The sequence below is a fragment of the Tachypleus tridentatus genome, chromosome 13 (assembly GCF_004210375.1).
Source record: "Tachypleus tridentatus isolate NWPU-2018 chromosome 13, ASM421037v1, whole genome shotgun sequence".
Lineage (NCBI taxonomy): Eukaryota > Metazoa > Arthropoda > Merostomata > Xiphosura > Limulidae > Tachypleus > Tachypleus tridentatus.
Genome location: NC_134837.1, coordinates 184,597,961 through 184,621,290, shown reverse-complemented (window position 1 = coordinate 184,621,290; position 23,330 = coordinate 184,597,961). Strand labels below are relative to the sequence as shown.

General features: G+C 32.0%; 1 protein-coding gene across 5 annotated transcripts in view; it reads right to left on the bottom strand.

Annotated features, from left to right (window-relative positions):
• Positions 1–3,615: 3,615 nt before the first annotated feature.
• LOC143241042 (GRAM domain-containing protein 4-like) overlaps positions 3,616–23,330 on the bottom strand; it is a 60,368-nt gene continuing 40,653 nt past the window's right edge. For all 5 annotated transcript variants that reach the window (XM_076484500.1, XM_076484499.1, XM_076484503.1 and 2 more), the window contains exons 13-19: positions 21,628–21,737; positions 20,503–20,657; positions 20,083–20,185; positions 18,607–18,697; positions 15,769–15,850; positions 14,557–14,625; positions 3,616–10,216 (exon numbers count right to left, since the gene is read on the bottom strand). In XM_076484500.1, coding sequence (XP_076340615.1) covers positions 10,070–10,216; positions 14,557–14,625; positions 15,769–15,850; positions 18,607–18,697; positions 20,083–20,185; positions 20,503–20,657; positions 21,628–21,737 — 757 coding nt within the window. In that variant the 3' untranslated portion in view covers positions 3,616–10,069. The remainder of the gene's footprint in view (positions 10,217–14,556; positions 14,626–15,768; positions 15,851–18,606; positions 18,698–20,082; positions 20,186–20,502; positions 20,658–21,627; positions 21,738–23,330) is intronic.

Genomic DNA, 23,330 nt, shown 5'->3' with positions numbered 1-23,330 from the left:
TATTCAAACATTTAAGCACGCCCTCTACATTCCGACACTCAGTCACACAACCCCCTTCAAACATGTAGTCAGCTATCGGTCAGTTACCTCTTTCTTTCTTTGTGAACCTGACAATGACCGAAGAAGGTCGAAACGTTGTTCGCTCCTCTACGTAAAAAATTTTCTCAACCCAAACGAGCCGTTTTACATATATATTTAGAATACTTACTTACTGAACCGAAATACTTAAGTAACATAGTAACATCTGGAGTACTTACTTATTGAACCCAACTACTTAAGTAACATCTAGAATACTTATTGAACCGAACTACTTAAGTAACGTGGTAATATCTAGAATACTTACTTATTGAACTGAACTACTTAAGTAACATCTAGAATACTTATTGAACCGAACTACTTAAGTAACATCTAGAATACTTACTTATTGAACTGAACTACTTAAATAACAGAGGTTTCATACCTAAAATCATAGAAAGGTTTTTTATTAAATTTGATAATAGTAAAAAAAGCATAATGCTAATTCTAACCCTTCACCTGTGAAAAACACAAAAGACAACGAATTTGTTTCGTTCCTTTTTATGCCAACTAAATTACTAGACTTTTTGATAAGTTAAGCATTGATGTAAAAATTTCATTCGAACCTTCACATATGAAATGGTATCTTACTACCCAACCCGAAAGAAACCCTCTTGAAAGAACAAAAACTGGGTACGCATAGAATCCCGTGTGAATGTGGATAGAAATACGTAGGACCAATAACCTGGAAACGTTACGCAGAGAATACTAGCGTGAAATACATAATATCGTGTTCCAGATAACCACCTCAACATGTTATCATCACCAAATTGGTCACAAAATACTTGGGGGTAAAACTCTTTTACATGAACCCAAAAATAAAAAGGTAAAATAATTTTTGGAAACTACAGAAATTATTAACTCAAATGGCCTCTCACAAAACTGTGTTAATGGTCCTAGCAACATCAGCCATATTTGGCAAGAATCTTCACCTTTCATACAGTTGATCAGATTTTATATTTACCTATAACCTTCCACCTTTTGGCGTCATTTACATTATATTTATTTCCTGTGTCTTTTTTTATTTTTAACTATATATAAACCTTTTATTGATTAGTGCAGATCATACCTGAAGAAGACAGAGCAAAGTTCTATCGAAACATGGAGCATGTTCTATCATTAATATTTTTCCTTATGCTTATAAATTATTGTTTGCTAACCCATTATCACACCAACAAAATGTGTTTCCTTACTCAAAGCACTTTGTTGATATATATCATAGAAGTGTTACATTTCTTATTAATAAAATCACCCGACGGGGCAGCGGTAAGTTAAGAACGTTGGTTTCTAAGCTGTGTCACGGAATGTTGTAAGAGCCCTAGCAAGAGTTTCACCAAATTAAGAATACTAATAAATATTTTGTTATATCTTTAAAATGCTCTTAAAGCAGCCAATGGTTTATGAACTTTCAACGCTAAAATCCGAACCTCGATTTCCCACGGTGGGCCCAGCAAATAGCCCAATGTGGCTTTACTCTTTTACAAACAAGTAAACTTATTAGTAAGCGATATAAGCTTATTAAAGAAGTTTTCATATCAACAAATGTTTGTTTATTATTTTTTATTTCTTTCGATCGACAGAAGTTAAACGTTTTTCAATGTATTAAAATTCATAACGAAATTATTTCAAAATTTATGTTTAATCTTTAACTTGCTTTTAACTGGAAGTTGCAAAACTGTGTAACTGGTTGAAGGGGATGCTTTACGATTATTGTGGAGAGTACGCTTGTCTGGACAAGAACTGTGGATTTATTTACTGTATTTGCGGGTGCCGAAGGAGTAGCCTAATTTTGATTAGCTATATTTTGCAAATAAAATAAAATACACTAAACATAAAATTAAGGTCGCAGCACTTCCACCAATCATACCAAGATGTTTCATGGATTGTTTGGTGACTCACGGTACATAAATCCTCTTGCCCAGTTCTTTTTTTCGTGGGCTTATGCTTATCATGTCAAACCTTTGAAATTGTATACCTTATATTACCGCTGACCATGTTTGCATACAGCAACTGGAAAGTTGATAATTAATACAATCAACTCTTGGGCTGCTCTTTACCAATAAACACTGGCCGTCACTTATGTCGACCCCGCGGTTAACAGAGCGAGCATATTCGGCGAATGGATTTGAATGTGCCTCATCTTAACCACCTGGATATGCTAGGCCTAAAGGATGATCTTTTAAATTTTGTTTGTTTGTTTGTTTTGAAATTTCGCACAAAGCTACTCGAGGGCGATCTGTGCTAGCCGTCCCTAATTTAGAAGTGTAAGACTAGAGGGAAGGCAGCCAGTCATCACCACCCACCGCCAACTCTTGGGCTACTCTTTTACCAACAAATAGTGGGATTGATCGTCACATTATAACGCCCCCACGGCTGAAAGGGCGAGCATGTTTGGCGCGACCGGGATGCGAACCCGCGACCCTTAGATTACGAGTCGCACGCCTTAACACGCTTGGCCATGCCGGGCCAATCTTTTAAATAATCTAACAATTCTGAAAATGCAATATGCTTTTGAAAGCAAGAATAGCGAAATTGTTTTCGTTTTTTAAAGGAAACTATAATAATATTTTTCCTAGTATTAAAAATAAAAGAAACGAAATACCAGTTATAAAAGTAATTTGAATAAACGAATTAATGTGTATGGAATATATTAGAAGTAATTGTAGAGAAAGTTTTACGTAGCAAATAAAAGAAATGAGAAAATAATCAGTTGGATAATTTGGTAATATGTTTGAAACATATTCGACAATTAGTAAGCTTCAAATAATGTCTTACGAATTAGAAAATAGAAACATAATTGTTATTCACGGAATGTAAGGGTGGTGGAAAGGAAACTAGTCAAGGATCTGAAAGAAAGGTGGATATAATTTAATCACTAGAATTAAAGTACGGAGTGATTTTTGGAAATTTAAACAAAAAACAATTAGTATATTTCCGGCATAAAATTTCTTTACATAATTATTTCACTGATGTGAACAAAATAGTACATCAACTCTTTATATTACATATGTATAACTGTGTAATTTGTAACTACAATATTTTCACCTTTTGTTTTTTCACGGGGACATTTTACCAAAGAATTAGTTCACAATAAACGGTCTCCAAAGGATTAAATGGCATTGAACATCTTAGTGATACTACAGTTGGATACTAAATGACAGATCCAGTACATAAAAAAGTATATTTTACATTAGAATTCAGACTAATATCAATTAAGTGAACACAACTACAAAAGTGTCAATTTTACCTTTTAGTAAAAAAAAAAGGCTTAGTGGATGGATATATATATTTTTTAATTTCTGGATAACTGCTGACCTGGAAATAAGCACATATAAAAAAATAAACCACTTCCCTATATTTTGGTACAAAAAAAGTGTGTTAACCAGATTTGGGGAATTGATGAATTCCAAATTTCAGGCTTGCCTGCAAGGGGTCATCTCATGCTTGATAAGGTTATCTCTATTCGTCACAACTCATCACGTGTGGCATTTCTAAACCATGTTGTAAGTGGAAACTTGTTCCAATAAGTACAATAAAAGATCCATGGAGGTTCGTTTTATTAGCTCTGCATAACTGAAGTAAATTTCACAATACAAAATTTACTGCTTGTTACAAAATATAATTAAGCATATTACCAACTACAATAGTTACCACTTAATATTTGAAACAAGAAATATTTGTGAAATATGTAAGTTGTTATAAATGAATGACAACATAACTTAAAGGACAACATATATTTTCATAAGCAACTTCAAATGGAGTATAGGAATTTCATAACATTTGGAATACAAAAATTGTGACATTCAACATCATTCTTTCTTGTGCTTATTTCCAGAGATACTTAGACTCTTTATAAAGTACGTATTCACAGAAACATTATAAAAATCAAAGTTGTCCTGACAAGGCTGTGCCTTTGCAGGCAACAACTATAATAATGAGTAGTGAAACCTCTCACTTACTCAAACCATGTTATATAAAATCAAAAGCCCAAAATGGAAAAAAATAATTTTTTAAAGTGAAGATAAAAATTTGTTGCTTTTCTCAGAAGATAAATTTTATACAGAAATAATAAAGTCCTAAAGTTTAAGATTCTTTTTTCCAATAAATGTTCAAAAAATACAATCCCTCAAAAACATATCTCGCACCAAGCAGCAGTTAACTTGTCTCTTACTTCAAAGTTTATATCAAACTTGTTAAAGATTCACTTCAACATTGAACAAAGAAATACAAGAGAAGTTTCAAAAATAATTAATGTAGTTTTTCTTTAAAAAATGCTACAATCTTCAACAGAATTGTATTACAACAAAATTATCTGTTTTTATATTCTTGAGTATTTATCCACAGTTACACACACACACACAGATAATCTACCAGCCAGTTGAACAGCTTCAAACTTTTACAGTTATCCTGTAAAGTTACCATTATAAGGTAATTGATACTGTTTTTCAATTTATATAATTTTTTAGGACTAGGATGAGGAAGAAAAGGAAGTCACAAATAATCAAACTGTATATATGTACATAAACCACCCATTTTACTTCTATAATATAATGTACAAATAAATCATTTCTTTCTTCATATAATAGTTTTTGTAAGATACTATGCTCATTTCTTACAAATGTCCACCAAGCTTCTGTACCATATCATATTACATCATTAAATTTAACACATTAAAATCATATAAAGCATTTTATGTGCAGAGATCTGACATGCAACAGTGAATAGTTTCTGGAATATAACAAATCAATACAAACACATATACAAATTTCTTAACATGATAATGGATGCTACAAGGAAAACTTAATTTACACTGGAGTATATTTCAAATTTCCTAAAACATCTCCATCAAAATACTGTAGACCGTAGTTATCACATGTGCTTCCATTGTTTCTCATTTTTGTTTTCATTTCAGGCTTATCTGTTCAAGATCTTAAATGAAAATTCTACAGTAAAAGAACTTTGCTTCTAAATAACTCTCTGGAAGTTAAACTTACATACAGCAAAAAAAAAAAAAAGAAACAACTCAAAGAACCACAGAAACATTACACGAGAACTGTTCATGAAACATTATTTGTTTGGCATAAAACAAATTATGTGTACTTTTGCTGTTTCACAGCCACTTCTCATTCAAACCATCCTTGCTATTGGCCTTAATAGATTTAATAGAAACATTTACAAATCAAAAAACGTATAATCTCATTATCTTGCTGTTCAGAAGCTTCGAATCAAAATAGTTTCACATTTTTTAAATTGCTAAACAGAATGATAATATAAAAAAAATAATGGCTTAATGCATGAATAATTCCATGATCTGTTTCAAGAACCTCCCACAATACAGAACTGAATTATATACTAACATAATAATATATTTTGTTACGTGTAAAAACAATAATGCATTTCACATTAGATATGTATCTTCAGTAATAAACATAATGTTTACAACAGTTTTACATTTCTTTAAAAATGTCTTTCACTCCTCAGTAGCAAAGATTTTTCTTTTTACACTATCTTTGATTTCTACTGCTTATCAATTATTATTTAAACAGAATACTGGTATTGTATTGATTCTCTTATCTGGTATATGTTACAGAGAACTTAACTTTGTGGTTGACTGAATATTAGCAAATCTACATATTTTTCCAAATGGACATTTCCAATTTACTCTATGTCAGTCATTGTCAACCATCTTCTAACAATCTACATGTATCTGTCTGTCTGTAAGGTATACTGATGTCACAAGTACCAGTGAAAAACTGGCTGAGCCAGTTTTAATGAAATTTGGTAAAGGAACCTTGATAGAATCAGGAAATATACAGTTTATAGAGACAAATAATCACTAATACAGAAACCCTGATAGAATACAGAAATGTACAGTTTATACAGACAAACAATCACTGGTAAAAAACCCTGATAAAATCAAGAAATATACAGTTTATATGGACAATCACTGGTAAAGGAACCCAGATGGAATCAGGAAATACACAGTTTATACAGACAAACAATCACTGGTAAAGAAATCCTAATGGAATAGGGAAATACACGGTTTATACAGACAAACAATCACTGGTAAAGGAACCCAGATGGAATCAGGAAATACACAGTTTATACAGACAAACAATCACTGGTAAAGAAATCCTAATGGAATAGGGAAATACACGGTTTATACAGACAAACAATCACTGGTAAAGGAACCCAGATGGAATCAGGAAATACACAGTTTATACAGACAAACAATCACTGGTAAATAAATCCTAATGGAATAGGGAAATACACGGTTTATACAGACAAACAATCACTGGTAAAGGAACCCAGATGGAATCAGGAAATACACGGTTTATACAAACAAACAATCACTGGTAAAGGAACCCAGTCAGAATCAAGAAATATAACAGTTTATACAGACAAACAATCACTGGCAAAGGAAATCAGTCAGAATCATGAAATGTACAGTTTATACAGACAAATAATCATGCAAACAGTTCAAGTTTAACATTTACCATATGAAGTAACATGAAACAAAAATCAACAATCAATGTTGTTAGTAGAATAAGTTCCTTATCTGATCTTCTCTCCTGCAAAAGAGAAACACACACAAACATTCCATCCCCACAAACCTACAATAAGAAATACAAGGTACAGATATATCTGCTTGTTACTTTTCCAGCATCTAGAAGATAGTTTTAATCTTAGCTGTGAAAGAGTAAAAATATGATTTAGTAACTAAAACAAGTTCTAGACTGAGCCATTGATGACAAGTTAAACCAAGTTCTGACCCTTCATTAAACACAAAGTTTTCTACAATACACAGTGAAGAAAACCAGTATTGTTTAGTCTTAGAACATACTTGTGTATATATAGAATCAAATATTTACTAACAGTTAGGTAATTCAAAAACTGAGAGGATATGCTCTCCATACACACACCCACAAATAAGTGTTTGAATGATCCCACATTTATGCCCAGGAAATGGTGAAGTTATTGGTATGCAAAAGTTATTGTTGATATACTTTAAGTTCTCAAACCTGAGGGAACATTACCAGCATCCAGCCATAAGTCCCGATTTTCCCCTCAGATGGTGATAGTGTCCAATAACATTCATTTGTCTCTCTTTGGCTAAAAACTAATCCAAACCAAGTTATTATCCACAAACAAAGAAAATTGAACTTTTATAAGGCATGGTAATAAATATTATAAAGTCACAGAAATAATTCTAGCAGAATGGACAACAAGGTATGAAAGGTGCTGTTCTTCCAAACTTTTATTAATGAGCATGATACTCTGTTATATGGTATTATGTTATATATGTCACATGATACTCTGTTATATGGTATTATGTTATATATGTTACATGATACTCTGTTATATGGTATTATGTTATATATGTCACATGATACTCTGTTATATGGTATGTTATATATGTTACATGATACTCTGTTATATGGTATTATGTTATATATGTCACATGATATTGTGTTATATGATAGTCATATGGTATTATGTCTAATGATACTGTGTTATATATATACCAGTTCAATGTATTTGTTCATGTATATTTATATTATATGTATATCATGTGTATTTATGTTGTTGTTGTACAACAATACAGATAATTTTGCCACTGACATTTTTTCATATGATAGAAGTTAATAAACTTTATGATATGAAGAATGTTATGTTGTACGACCTCAAAGATATGGTCACAGAGTAGGTCAACAAGACTTAGTTCCATATCACTAACAACTAATTTCCTTTACCTCTTCATTTCCAGTTTGCCTAAAAGGATTTATGAATTCTGTGTACAAATCCTTTGAAGCTTGTATGGCTAAGCAGCTTAAATCAATCAGTAACTAAAATGAAACAAGAATTTGTAATGTTGAGTTCTTAACTTATTTAAGATTATTCTTAGCTATATAAAAACTATACAATTTTTGGGCAACTTTTTAAATATATATCTATACAACCTGCAATCTCCAATTGACTATTTTTCCTAACTTTCCAGAATATTTTTAGAGAAAACTGTTTTTCTCAAGCTCAAAATCCATCAAGGAGACAAGGCACTCATTGAATGGTAACTAATGGGGATATTTTTACCGAAATAAAAACAATATCTATTTTGTTTCAACAGGTAATTGTTGTAATAACATTTAATCAACATTTAACACTTTTGAAAACTACTTTATTGAACTATTAAACAGTTTCTTTCACAATTACAAATGCAAATAAAAATGTGACCATAAACTACTCTTGTTACAAAGAAAAAAAGGAAAACATAAAAACTCACTTAAAACCAACGAAAACCATTAGAAATAAGAATCGGTATCATGACACACGTACTTTACTACATGGCAGACACTTCACCTGTAGTCAGTAGTAAGGGTCAAACCCATTAATGACTGTAAAATAACAAGATTCTGCCTGGTGAATATTATGATATGAGGGTCTAGCTTCACTTGATCGGATGGATAACCTGTGAGCAACCAGGATATTGGCAATAAATCTTCAAATAAAAAACAATTATAAACGTTGAAGGAAGAACTATCTAAACCCATATCCTCATTGTCCAGACTAGTGATTACAATAATCTCAAACTGACGTTTTCCTTTTAATCATAATCTAACTACTACTATCTTGACTTTATGATTTAGGTGATGAATTGCTCCCAACTTTTAAAATATGCAGGACACCAGTTAACAAGCAACTTCCAAGACAGCATGCATGTTCAGCTACAGCCCAGACAAGTGGATAAACCCAACAATGTTTGTTCTTCTATAGCTCTGTAGGTATAACACTTATGGAGATATGCTGTTGTTTTTTGTCCACTAAAAACTACAAAGATTTAATTTCCAACTATTCTAATGACATCAGTTTCATTCTTTACCCTGCCACTTGTTCAGTAACTGTGGTCTATTACAGCAATATGACCTGGTATTAAAAATAATGAAATACTCTTATCAACAATATATATATTTGTTTTATATTTGATCAATTAAAAATGTAAATAATAACACCTTAAACATCAAACCTCAATGAATGATCATGATTTCTCGAGGCCATGTACTAAGCTTTCCTTTTAGCTTGTATATAAAATATACCTCAAGTTTTTGCTGAGATTTAGTATCATTTGGCTGAAAATTCTGAACACATTTTTATGTTATATATTTCTGTTATATCATAGGCCTAAAAATATATATTTATTTATTTTTTTAATTTTCTAGCTTTTATACAAAACTCTAAATTAATTTGAAATACAAAGGTTCATGTTTTATCTTCTATCTATTTCAAGCAATTTATCATAAAACAATGTCAGGGTACTTGTTTTATTTCTCAACTAAACCCTAAAATAGTAATGTACTTTACTCATTTAAGTGCTTATTTTTTTTATCCTTCAACTACAAGTATAAAGGTAATTAAGTTTCTAATCTTTTCTTGGTCATAGAAAAATTTCATCTTCGTTAAATGAAGAATAAGATATGGTTTTCAATTTTTATTTTTCTCATGAAGAATGAAAGTTTGTGAATGTGTTAAATTATTCTAAGTTTTCTAATGATATCATTTAGTTCTCAGAGTACCAAGGTGTTGCTTTCTGTCTCTCTCTTTTTTTTATCAAACTAAAGGTAACTGATGCACTCATCAATATAATACAGTGATACCTGGAAGGCTAGAAACTTTTAAATTTGTTTTACCTTCTTTGATGTGTCTTAAGACTAACTGTTAGATCTATTGGCGAAGCTGCCATATATGAAGATAATACTCATTTTACTTTCTGACCTTTAACAACAAGAACAAACATTTTTTGTTCATTTCATTATTTAACACTTTAATATAATAACTGCTGATTGATATATTTTGAAATAAATGACGTCTCACAATCTTCTTTCACAACTTTGGTCCACACACCTTTTCATGTGTAACAGTGGTATGAGGAATACTTCTATACAAATAACTTTAATTTGGTATCTACTAAAGATGCTAGGGACTCTGCTGAATTAAACTATCACATAGCTTGTTTTTTAGAATTACTTTCATCATTGTGACATTCAGTTGGTTGGAGAGCCCACGGTAAACTCGCTCGACGACCTGCTTCCAAAATACTGTCATAGGTTTCATCACGATTCAGAATAGCACCAAAGATGTAAGTTTGCTGAAAAGAAGGCAGAAAATATCAAACTTTTAGGGTCTTAATTAAATCATTAGCAGATGGTTCTTGACATGAAATCACTGTGAAAGACACAGAAGTAATTGAAATATGTAAAAATGAAAGTTTAAATTTCCAATACCAAAAATGTGTTTTGTCTAATATTTACCTCCTGTTAAATTTTAGCTTCATCCCAACATCTTTACTCATCTAAAAATTAGCATAAACTGTATGTCAGTTATTCCTGTCTTTACACCCAACTCAAAATCACCAAAATCACTCAAACTGATTTTAATCTTGTGGTTTTCTCTACCTACATCAATGTGCCCTCTATATCTAGTCTGTAAATAAGCTTTCCATTATTCTTTCTTATCCACTTTTTGGAGACTGGAAGATTTGTCAGACCCGAACATCATCTATAATGAGAAGGAAGGGTGAAATAGTGGGAGAGAAAGTATCATCAGAAATGCTTTTTTGATATTAGGAAAATCTAAACTTCTGATGTACAGCTTCACTTCACTTCCACTTTAGCTGGAATCCCATACTACCCAGGTGAGAGGGCAGGGTCTACACAGAAAGCAACTGCAAAGAAAAATAGGAGTGCAAAATTGAGAGGTAATAAAACACACTAGTGGGGATCTGCAGCGTTTGTAGAACAGGTACACTCTTTACCCATATAAAGTGAATTTAATCGTGGGTGGTAGAGACCAACTGATTAGAAAGTCAATACTGTTCATCATCATAAGATTCGTCTAGACTCCAACTATACAGTGAGGTTCCACGTTTTGTCACTGGAATTATAAAGCTATGAACACAAAGCTAGAACCAAGGTGCAGTAACTATAGCATGAGGACTATAACATGATATAATTCTACAACAGAAATATGGTATAAAGTGAGCCCAAACTGAAAGCTACAGAATGTTGTATGTTGAGCCAACATAATTTCAAAGAGAAGGCAAGCAACACTCGTGTAGATTAACTCTTATTCCAATCAGAAGTACAACAAAACAAACTCACAATTACAGACCCAGGAATCCAACCTGAAAATTACAGAATTTCACATGCAAATGATCAGAATTACAAAGGGAAGGCAAGCAATACCCAACAGTACAATTTTTCCTTTCAAGTTGAAAAGGCACAGAATGCAACCAACCAAATTTGCAATTATGAAGCCAATTCATGCTTCACTTAACCTGAAGAAAACAGAAATCATCTGGCCCAAGAGGCAAGGTAACACTTCCTTCCCCTTGGAAAACATGGAACAAACAAAGTTCAAACATGTAAAACGTGTAAAATCACAAAGGGTTAAGATCCCTTTTTCATGAACCTGGAAAGTAAGAGAATGACCTAAAACAAGAAGGGTCATACTCATATAACTGAACAGCAAAATGCCATCTCTGAAGAACACGAATGTGGAGGCTCTAGGGTTAGGGGTGGGTGGGTATCCAGCTTTGCCATCTTCTCCTTGAGTAGAATAAAGAGTACAAACATCACTCAGGAGGAATAATCTCTTTCCATCACTCCAGCAACTGGAAACCAGGAGTGGGAAGAACTCCCTTGTTCCACTAGAAGAGAGAAATACCCTGAAAAGGAATAGAATAACACAAAAGAAATGAAATTAATCACCTCTGTCACAATTGAGCTGAGGCACGTGGAATAGTCACAGAAGTAGCTAAAACTCATCTGAAGAGGATATAAAGGTATTAGAAGTGATCCACATACTTGCCTGTACAATTTTTTCCAGCAGGTAACAGAATTGAGCTGCCAGGGATCTCAATATTTGTTAAACGTGGTAAGATGAGACCCCAAGAATTTTCTGCTCCTCCAGTGAATGACCAGAGTAAGCTGGATGAAAAATTTCCAACCAAGACTAATGTAAGAGAGAGAGATAGTCATGGAAAAATGGAAAGAGGCTGACACTCTTGAAGATACTGAAGAAATGGAAACCAAGGCTGATCCAGCCAATATGGTGCCACCTGAATAACTTGACAGGACATGGAATGAATCAGAGCCATAACCTCAGAACACAGAAAAACAGAAAGAATGCATAAAGATAAATACCTGTCCAGTTCTAGTTGGAAGCATCTACTCCTAAAGCAACGTGGTGAGGTACTAGAGACCAGAAGGATGAGAAATGAGCATTCCAATGAGTAGTCAAAGCATTCATTCATGGTGCCCCTAGAAAAAATATGATTCAACAAAAAACTCAAGGATAAAGTTATCATTCCACAGAAAGAGCTCTCTTTGGACAAGATAACTGGTTGGCCAATGGATTTATTACTCCTGAAGCATGATGAACAAGGAGAACAACCTGGTGTTTGTATGTTTGAAGGAGTAGAACCACTGTTTGAAAACAAGCAGATCTAAAGTCAGTGTCCCTTTGTTTAATATGCACAAAACTACTGTGGAATTATCTGAAGTTTTTCCACCTTTCCTTGCAACAATTTAAAGCCCTAAGACATAGCTCACTGAACTATTAAAAGTTCCAAGAGACTGATGTGGACAGAAGCTTCATTTACTGTCCAAAGTCCCTTGAATTCCATATCTTTTATACAAGCAATCCAGCCCCACAAGGGTGCATCAGTGAGCAGATGTATTTTTGGTCATGGAGGTACTAGAGAAACCTTACTCTTGTGTTGTCCCTGCTCAACCAACTGAGATCCAGCAAACTGGAATCCAACAGACTTACTGTACAATCCAGCACTTCTATGCAAATGTTCCACTGGCTCTGTTGATCAGATGACCCTTATGTGGGATTGATGTAAAAGAATAAATGATTTCAAGGATACCCACATTCCCAAAAGAGACTGTGCATGGTGGTGGTATAGGAGATAACTATGTTTGAATAACTGACAGTTTCATGGCCTGAAGGCATTGGGGAGAAGATTGGTTCAGCTTACTCTGGAATTGAAAAACACTGCTAACTGGATGAGGAACTATGTGGGAGTAAGAAATACTGTTCCTTTCTGATAACAAACCCAGCTCTCAAAACTTCAGGTAACAGAGTTTGAGTATGGTAGAAAGGGGTAAGAAAAAGCCAGTCATCCACGTAATGATGAGTGTGAACCTCAAGGAAGTGTAAACAACATGAAAAACTCTGACTGTTCGTCAAAAAATGTATTGAACAGATGAGGGCCAAATGAAAGAGCACAAAACTAGAAAACCTGGTTGTTGTGCAAGAAATGGAGATAATACCAAGGTACCATTAAACTAGTGATGTGGTTGAGGAAGGGAATCAGGTAACTCCATGTTTGAAACAAAAAAATGATTTTTCATATTCATACAATTCTAAAAAGATGTTTTTCATCTACTTAATGTTACAATCAAGAAAATAAACAATAAACTAAAACCAATGAAAAAGATAGAAAGTAATGCAAAAGAAAATGTTACAAATGCAACAATAGTGCTGAAGAAAAACCTTAAGTAAACACATAAGATCATCTTCATAATTCTGCTGTTGAGGAAAATGAATAAGAAAGAATAATGATGAGCTTATATACAGATAAGATGTAGAGGGTGCATTGACAGAAATGGAAAGTGTGTTCTACAGAAGATTAACATCTCTGGGGGTGATACAGTGTGGTGTAAAAACTGGAGCAAGCAAGGTAGGATTCATACCAATACTCAGATGGACAAAGAAAAGAACCTTTCATTGGTATAAAACTAAAGTAGAAGTGTGAGTTTTGAAATTAAAAGTTGCAAGAGGAACTAGGCCAAGTAATCCCAACATAATAAAACATTGGCAAGAAAAGAAGTACCCAGAGCACTTTTAAAAATTCAATTTCAAACAAAGTTTAAGCTGCTCTGACAGTTATTGCATTATTAGGGACCAACCATAGAACAAAATTCCTTTACTTCAAGTTCTCTGGACCCTATTTTATTCAGTATCAATATTTTATCATTTACTCCAACAATGGAAACAGCTATTAATGAAACATGTTCAGAACAAATGCAGTTCTTCAATTTTTAGTATAAGCTTAGATTATCTGATTCTTCTTTCTAATAATTCATCACTATTCTCCAAATTTACTTGATAAATTAAACAAGACTTTTTCAAGAAATATTTTATTTTTTCCTGATGTTCCAGCACCTCCTTGAAACATGAACATATTTTAAAAGAAACTAATTTTAGTGAGAGCAAAAATTCTAGTAATCCTTTCATGTTATTCCTTGGATGTTGGGCAATGGAATTTGGTTTCTTTAAACTGATTTTGGTTTCCACATTTTAAGTAAATTTGCATAGACATTGATGAGTCAGATCCTTAAAAAATGATAAAGTGGCAGCCAAATTGTCGAGAAGTTATCAGGTCTTTTGGCTAATTAAAAAGATAAAGACAAAACTTACCTTATCAGGTTTCTCCATTGTAACCTCTAATGCCATCCCCCCTCCTGGAATCCATGGATAAGGCTTAGCCTAAACAGTTTTGATACACAAGACTTTAGAATTTTCTAAAGCAAGAGTAACTAAGCATTCAAGTTACTCAACTGGTACTCTAAACAGATAACACAAGGTTCTAGTTTCTGCACAACATGAAAATGTACAATGGTTTTTAAAAAGATTTTCTAATCAATATTCAGCAGTATAAACATTTTTATACCATTTCCAGGTTTCCATGACTGTGTAGGTGTGTGAAAAACGACCATACTCATAGCTTAAAAATATTTAATAAATCCCCACTTTCATTATTATAACACAATCTCTTTAGATTCCCATCAATGAGCAAGTGTCATAACATCAATGTTAATTATAGATAACCACAGACTGTTAATCATATTTGTACATTTTCTTTTAAAAAATAGCAGTACAACAAACATCACAAAAATAAAGTACATAAAAGTTAAAAAATTACATGTAATTCTGTAACATATCAATGTATAAAGTTTACACATAGTCCTGTACCAGATTAATGTATAAAGTTTACATGTAGTACTGTACCAGATTCATATATGAAGTCACATGTAGTTCTGTAATAGATCAATGTATAAAGTGTAATGTAGTTCTGTAGCAGATCAATGTATTAAGTGTGCATGTAGTTCTGTAACAGATCAATGTATTAAGTGTGCATGAAGTTCTGTAACAGATCAATGTATTAAGTGTGCATGAAGTTCTGTAACAGATCAATGTATTAAGTGTGCATGAAGTTCTGTAACAGATCAATGTATTAAGTGTGCATGAAGTTCTGTAACAGATCAATGTATTAAGTGTGCATGTAGTTCTGTAACAGATCAATGTATAAAGTGTAGTGTAGTTGTGTAACAGATCAATGTATAAAGTCTACCTGTAGTGCTATTGATATATATATATATCATACATAACAAGGTAAATGTCTGTGATAAAACTGAATGACTCAGACAAGATTCTTATATATCCAGTGCATGAGTTTGATTTTACTGGAAGATACACATTCTGGTTTCACAGTGGATTTCTGAAGCATTTGTACACAATGTTGCATGACATCTGAAACCTTAATACACTAAAACAAAGCCAGTGTACATGATTAAAATTTACTCGAGAAAAACAGTAATAATAAAACATATCTCTCTGAAACAGACTGACCTTTTCTAGCTTCAAAATGTTTTTGAGAGGTAAAACCAAATTCTTGACATTAGACGTTCTCGATCTCTCAAAGCATAAAAAGCTGGAAACGTACAGATTTTGTTGACATGAGAAACAAGAAAGGCAAAATTCTCTATAATAATAAATACTTCAGACCTACTCAGAACTTGTTACTTCACTAATGATAGACAGTCAGTTATATAAAGCAAAAAAACATAATGAAACTACTCTACTCTTTCTCAAGTGTGATTAAGTCACATGTAACATTTATTTATTGTTTTGTGTTAAAATGTAGCAAATCATGAAAACAGTGTTGTTTCATTAATACAAAAATATAGTTTATCAAAAAATAACACTTTGTAAGTTAATTTGCAAAAAGAAAAAGAAAGAAATTGCAAACACTAATGCATATAAAAGTAATACTTTAGAAGTTAACACAATCCATATTATCTAAGCAATGTAATACTAGAACTTTAACAGTAATACCAGGGGGAGGTTTGTTAAACGAATACCTCCAGAATAATTCTCACTGTCAAAATCCTGCTCTCACCTCTCCCCCAACTCCCCTTATTTATGGACCTCACATAACATCTGTCACACATTACAGTTGTTGTTGCTTAACTTGTTTTCTGTAACTACAGTGCAACTATTTTTTATAAAGGTTATTTCATCTCTAAGTACTAACTTAATATTTTGTAATAAATTCAATTAAATCCTTCAAATGTTAATTATTTTAAATTCCAACTCTATTAAATCAAATGTATGAAAAATATGTTATTCCCAGATGAATTTTATTCTGCAAGCATGTTATTGAATGGAAAAGACCACAAAAAACTGGGCAAAGTAGTTATTTATTAGAGATCTGCAAATATGATAAAAACTAGCAACTAGTAAATCACAGAACTTAAAAATAAACATAATCACAATGTAATTCATACTTTTTTCAGACTGTATCTAACTCTGTCTGAAAGCTGGAAGAATCTGTCAGATTTATATAAACCATCAAAATAATGCACAGCATACTAAATAGTCTGAAATCAAAGGTATTGTATGCAACTTTTAAAACTATTATTTTTGAGGAAATAACATATGTCTTTTACATGGAAGTATGAAAAGGGTTTTGCTTTATGTTGGTTTTGAATTTCACACAAAGCTACAAGAGAGTTGTCTGTGCTAGCCATTCTAAATATAGCACAGAAAGACTAGAGGGAAAGCAGCTAGTTACCACCAACCTTTGGGCTATTCTCTTGCCAACAAATAACAAGAGTGACCATCACATTACAATGTCCTCATGGCTGAGATGCTGAGCATGTTTAGTGGGATGAGGGATTCAAATCTGCAATTTGCAGAGAGTGAGTCAAGTGCCCTATCCACGTGGCCATATTAGGTCAATATGAAAGTGAATTTCAGATTTATTTGTACTGAAGTGCATAACTTGCAGCCTATACCTACACTGATATTAGAGGGTAAAAGCACTGAGTAAGGGCCCATTCTGAGACACTTGTAAAATTATTTACTGTAACAATTAACTACCTGAAACATAATTTTGAAGAGTATGACAATATTTCTGAGAACTATTAGTTACAATAAAAGTTTGAACCTAATTGTGCATTTATTTTTTCCTCATATTATCAAAAACACATGGAATAAAATTACTGAATAACAATATACTTACTTAATAATTTAAACTTTCAAAGGTAGTTTGAAAACACTGAAGGTTCTACATACTTCAGAAGTTTTTATGTCACTGTACCAGTCAAATGCATATAGGTTTAACAAATTTAATGGACTACAATTCCCTATTGAAAGGAAAGGAAACAACATTTAGGCTTCTATGCTGAGAATTTTTTCAAAGTTCAGACAAAAAAAAATCATATCCTTTTCTTTCAAGAGGGAAATGCAAACTATTAAAGCTCTCAAGCCTACTGTATCTACCCTGTCTTAAGATCCACAGAATATTTGAGTTAAATGCATCATGCATTACAAAATATAATTTAGAACTGAATTTAAAAAACACAGAAATATGAATGAATCAAGTGTGATGGCTGTGAGAAGGCTTATGTAACAACAATGAATCAAGTATGATGGCTGACAGAAGGCTTATGTAACAATAATGAATCAATTCTTTGATAGATTGTTTAGGCAGAGTATTCATGATGAAACTTTGTAGAATGGAAGACAACTGCCTGTTGTAGAGACACAATGGAGAGGACAACGTTTTTGAAAGTCTTCTGCCTTTCATCTTCAGTTCAATAATTAATAACATTTGATGGTTGACAGTAGGCTTATGCAACAATAATGAATCAAGTTTGACAGTTCACAGAAGACTTATGTAACAATAATGAATCAAGTTTGATGGTTCACAGGCTTATGTAATGAAAATGAATCAAGTTTGATGGTTGACAGAATGCTATGTGGTGGTAACAAATCAAGTTTGATGGTTGATAGAAGGCTATGTAATGATAATTAATCAAGTTTGATGGTTGATAGAAGGCTATGTGATGATAATGAATCAAGTTTGATGGTTAAGAGAAAGCTATGTAATAGTAATGAATCAAGTTTGATGGTTGACATAAGGCCATATAATGGTAATGAATCAAGTTTGATGGTTTAATAAAATTTTTAGTAATATTTAATAAGCTTCATTTAAAGTTCTCTCTTTTTGCTGTAATTTGTGAAATCTTAAAGGTTAAAAGAAACAACACTGCATGAAGCAAAATAGTGACAATTTAAAAGCTTTTACTTAATGCTAACACTATAATGTTGTTATGTTATTTATTAGTGCACATAATACAGTAGATAAATTAATGAATAATTTTCCTTAAGCTCCTACTGTACCTGTTTGTTAAATAAAGACGACCATTCTTAAATGCCGAGGTTAGGGACTTGTCTCTGTTGATCAATGTACATCTTCGTCCCCCATGCCAAGCTAAGAAGATGCACACAGATACCTCAATAAGCAGCTTACTAAGATAACTATCTTAGAAAATATCTCACATTGTTATAAAGAATTATCGTAAATTATGGTTAATCATTTCATCTGTCATAGCAATATAATAATTTTGACCACATAAATGCCTAAATTAATTGTCAAACATTCCATTTATAAATAAAGAATTGAGACAAATGCTATGAAACACTTCTGATAACTATCTTCTGATGCAACCTAGCTGGTCAAACTTGCAAAAATAATTTCACTAAATTATCAAAGAGTTTTAATTCTGCAATAGACATTAAAATAATAAACTAAAAATCCACGTTATAAATCACAAACATTTGTGGACAGAAAGTATATAGTGGTTAACAGCAAGTTAAGCTGTTAAATAGTTGTTAGTAAAAGTTTTTATGTGAACTTTCTTCCAAAATAAAAATAGAAAATAATAGCATAAAAAATCAAAAAGTTTAAAAAAAAACCTGTTTTCAAAATGTTATAAAAAACACCACTAATATAAAAAAAAGAGTCTTCTGCTCTCTCATCAACGATATGCAGAATGTGTAAAAAGGTGTAACTTAGGCACAACTACATGTAGCACAAAAAATGATTTTCAGATAAACATTATAGATGTGCTACAGTTGTGCACAATTCACATTTTATTTAATATATAATTACACATAAATTAATACACAAGTTTGTCAATATAAGGTTTTTGTAATTTCTTCACCAATATAAAACTGAATCTTTTGTGTTGGGTACAATGTCAATAAAGTTAGTTGATGTTTGTTTGTCACCTTCAGTGGTGCATTCTGATTTATAATTTTTTTCTCTATACTGTCATTTTTGTTTCTTTGTTTTTCATCATTAAAAAATGTGTACACACTACACAATATCTTGATACAAAATGATATAAACCATATAGCCCAAGAACTCTCAAAAAGTGGACCTTTTTTCTTCAGTTTCCCTCTGAAGAAGAAATTTCCACTTTTCAAGAGCACTCCAGTTATAAGGTTTTTATCATTTTGTATCGAGGTTCTTAAATTATTGATTTTTTCTGACAACTTGAATGTGATATCAAGTTATATTCCACTAATAAGTCAAAACCACACCTGAGATGTGCAATAAATAAAACTTAAAAACAACAGTTCTGCTTCAATCCTTTACATAAATAAACAGTGTTATGAAATGTAAGGTAGATAAAAATTTCATCCCATTGTCATAAAAGATTGGTGAACATGATTATGGTGAAATGCCAGAATAAAAGCATGTTGGTTTTAAATAACTTGGAAGGACTTTAATAAATCTGTAATATATCAACAAATATAGCTCTTTCCTCAAGGTGCATAAGGTAGAAGTATCATCTACTTATGAAACCTTACATGGCAATGGAGATTCCGAAGCTGGTAAGTTAAATAGTTCGCAAAATGACTGATTTTCCGTTGTAGCCATGGAAAATTGGCAAGCATTCTGGTTAATTAGATTCTGGGTGAGAGAAGAACAATACACATTATATGACACACAAAATACTTCCTTATTATAAACAAACATGTCTTTAGAACATTTACAGTGGTTCATTTATTTAGTATGGTCATTAGTCAACTTTCACTTTTTCTTCAAAACGTATTAGTAAAATTTTCTTGTCAAAGCACAAGGTTAAAAAAAAGTTTATATATGAAACGTGAATTACAGAATTACACCAGTTATTTACAGAAAAACATTAAGATTCAAATTTTTTAAAAGTCATTCTAACCTCAGTATTCAAAATTAATTTTTCAAAGAATATTTTTTGTGGAGCTCACCCTATCAATTTTTGCACGATTATGCTTTTTTTCAAGTTCAGCATCAGTGGGTAAAAAATTCCACAATTTCCATGTGGTATCATACTTCTGTTGGACACGTGGGAATCGATAAAAAACATAATCAACTAGAAACATTTTGACACCGAGGTATAAACCTAAGAATAAAACATTAAATATTATATTTTACAAATAACTACACCACAGTACAAACCTAGAATGCAACACCAAATAAACTTATTTTATAAATAACTGGAAAAGATTTCACAAGAAACTAAAAGAAGAACAGCATGAATTTTATTCTACACAAAAACTAGAAACAAATTTTACACCTAAGATTTTAATTTTTCTAAAAAGTAAGAAACTTTTACAAACGAAAAAAAAACACTAAGTGATTAACTGTTTGAAAATTTTAACAACATCAGCAAATGTTAGTGTTTATGATGCATCAACATTTGTTTTAATTAAACTGTTATGTAATTTAAATCTACTTGTAGACTCCACTCCATCAAATAAAATTATAATTGGCATAAATTAAACTTATGCTACAATGTATATAAAAAACAAAGCAAAATAAACCTAAACATATTATTATATAATATCTTCTTCATCTCTCTGCTTGTTTAACTACAGAAAGATATCATAACTCTGGGAAAACTCTTCCATATAAGGAAAGCAGCTTCCACTTATTGACACTTAAGTTAATGTTATGAGATCTCTAAGCATCAGTATCACATACTTAACTACATTGTCTAAACACATGCACTGTTAGATCAATAAAATGGTTTCTTATCTGACTTTTTCTCTTAAAAATCCAGCTGGTAATTTATTTACAATTCCAAAACTACAAGTCAAAATATCCATTAAATAACCACTAATATGCTAAAATGTACTGAATATTTCACTATAAAGATCTGTGCATTTGGTGTCAAATTCAACTCTTTAATGTTTTATACTTAATAAGCAATAATACATTGACTCAATTTTGATTTAACGTGTCTTGTCTTACCCAAGACATAAAACTGACCCTCGATCAATTTAACAATAATTTATAGTTTCAAACCACACAAAATAACAAGATGGAAACAATGAGTGCTGGTGAAAGTACATTAAACAGAACCTACTTACCAGCTGCAGTAAAAAGCTGACTAGCAGGGAAGACACAAGAGGCTAAAAAGGCAGCCAATAAGAAGAAATAAAGCTGAGCTGTACTATCTGGTTCTTGCCAAAGTAGAAGGCTTTAAGAAAAAAAGTATTGCATGTGGTAAGATACTACAATGATTCCATTGAAAATATTGTATCATAACAGTACTAAACTAAACACATTTGAAGTAAACTGATTTACAAGGTTAAAAGTAACTTCCTTACATTTATATTGGGTCAAAGAATAATATTTCTTGTTGTTTAAGAGAATTTGTCCACTGCAGGCCATCACAAGAATTTCAGGTCTTTCTATTGTGACAGAAGACCTTTTTCATTTGAAGTGACAGTCAAGAAAATGTGGCAGAGTCCTAATTCATCCATCTGATGCTCAAGATATTTCACAAACACATGATATTATACACACCACTCTACAGTTCCATACCTTCTTCTCATTCACATGTCTTGGAACATTTCACACTAGATGTTCTGTATCTTGAAGAAACTTTTGACCATGTAGCATGTATATCAGTTTTCTATTTCTTTTTGTCCTAAACTGTACTCCAATAACTTTAAACTATTATTTAAGCCATTTAACAGCTGATTTGACCTAAATAATGTATTTTTCCTGTTCAAAATAGCTACAATTATCTACCTAAAATTCTTAAACTTTTATGTGAATTACTATAGAATGAATGTTTTCAATCAAATTTAAATAATCATATTAATGTTTATTAACTATTATAGTAAATTTTGAAAAATAATTCAAAATTAAAAACATTTGTTTTGTTGAAGATTTGAATAACATTAACTTTACAAAGTTTATTTTCTTTAATAAAAGTTAAGATTTGACTTACCTGAAAATATATTTCCAATATATACTCACCTCAACAAACACAGATTTGCCTGATCTCTCACATCTACCAATAAGATTTGTAAGCCACTCGTATTTAGCTAACTCCCACCTAAAAATGATGTTTAACAAGCATTGTACCAGTGTATGATGACATCATGTACAAATAAACATCCACCAATAGGAGGACAATTACTCCCCAACATGTGTCAAAGTCCCAGTCAAGCATGGGAGTAGATTAACTGGGTTAGTAAAGACAGGAACAAAGTGGAGATGACAGGAGAAGAAGAACATGAAAGTAACATCTCTCTCTCTCTCTCTCTCTTTTAGTCGGTTTTGAATTTTGCGCAAAGCTGCACGAGGGTTATCTGTGCTAGATGTCCCTAATTTAACAGTGTCAGACTAGAGGGAAGGCAGCTACTCACACCCACTGCCAACAAACTCTTGGGCTACTCTTTTACCAATGAAGAGTGGGATTAGCTGTCACATTATAATGCCCCAAGGCTGAAAGGATGAGCATGTTTGGTGTGATGGGGATTTAATCCTGGTGTTTGAGCAAATCACTGTACAAGGAAGTTGTGTCACCCTCCTGTTGGTGGAAGAATCCTGTTGCATCATGCACCAGCACAGTTCAGATTAAACATGTAATTTTAGTGGCATATAAAACTCATGGGCACAATAATAAGGGATCTAGTTATTCTGTGTACAAAGGTGAGGTATTGTTTCTGAACATAACTATCAACATTTCCAATGTTACAGCTGTATTAAGTTAGGAACAAACAAACGAAACTTAGTATTTCAGAAATCCTTTAATAAATTCAGAACTTACGTCAGTGTT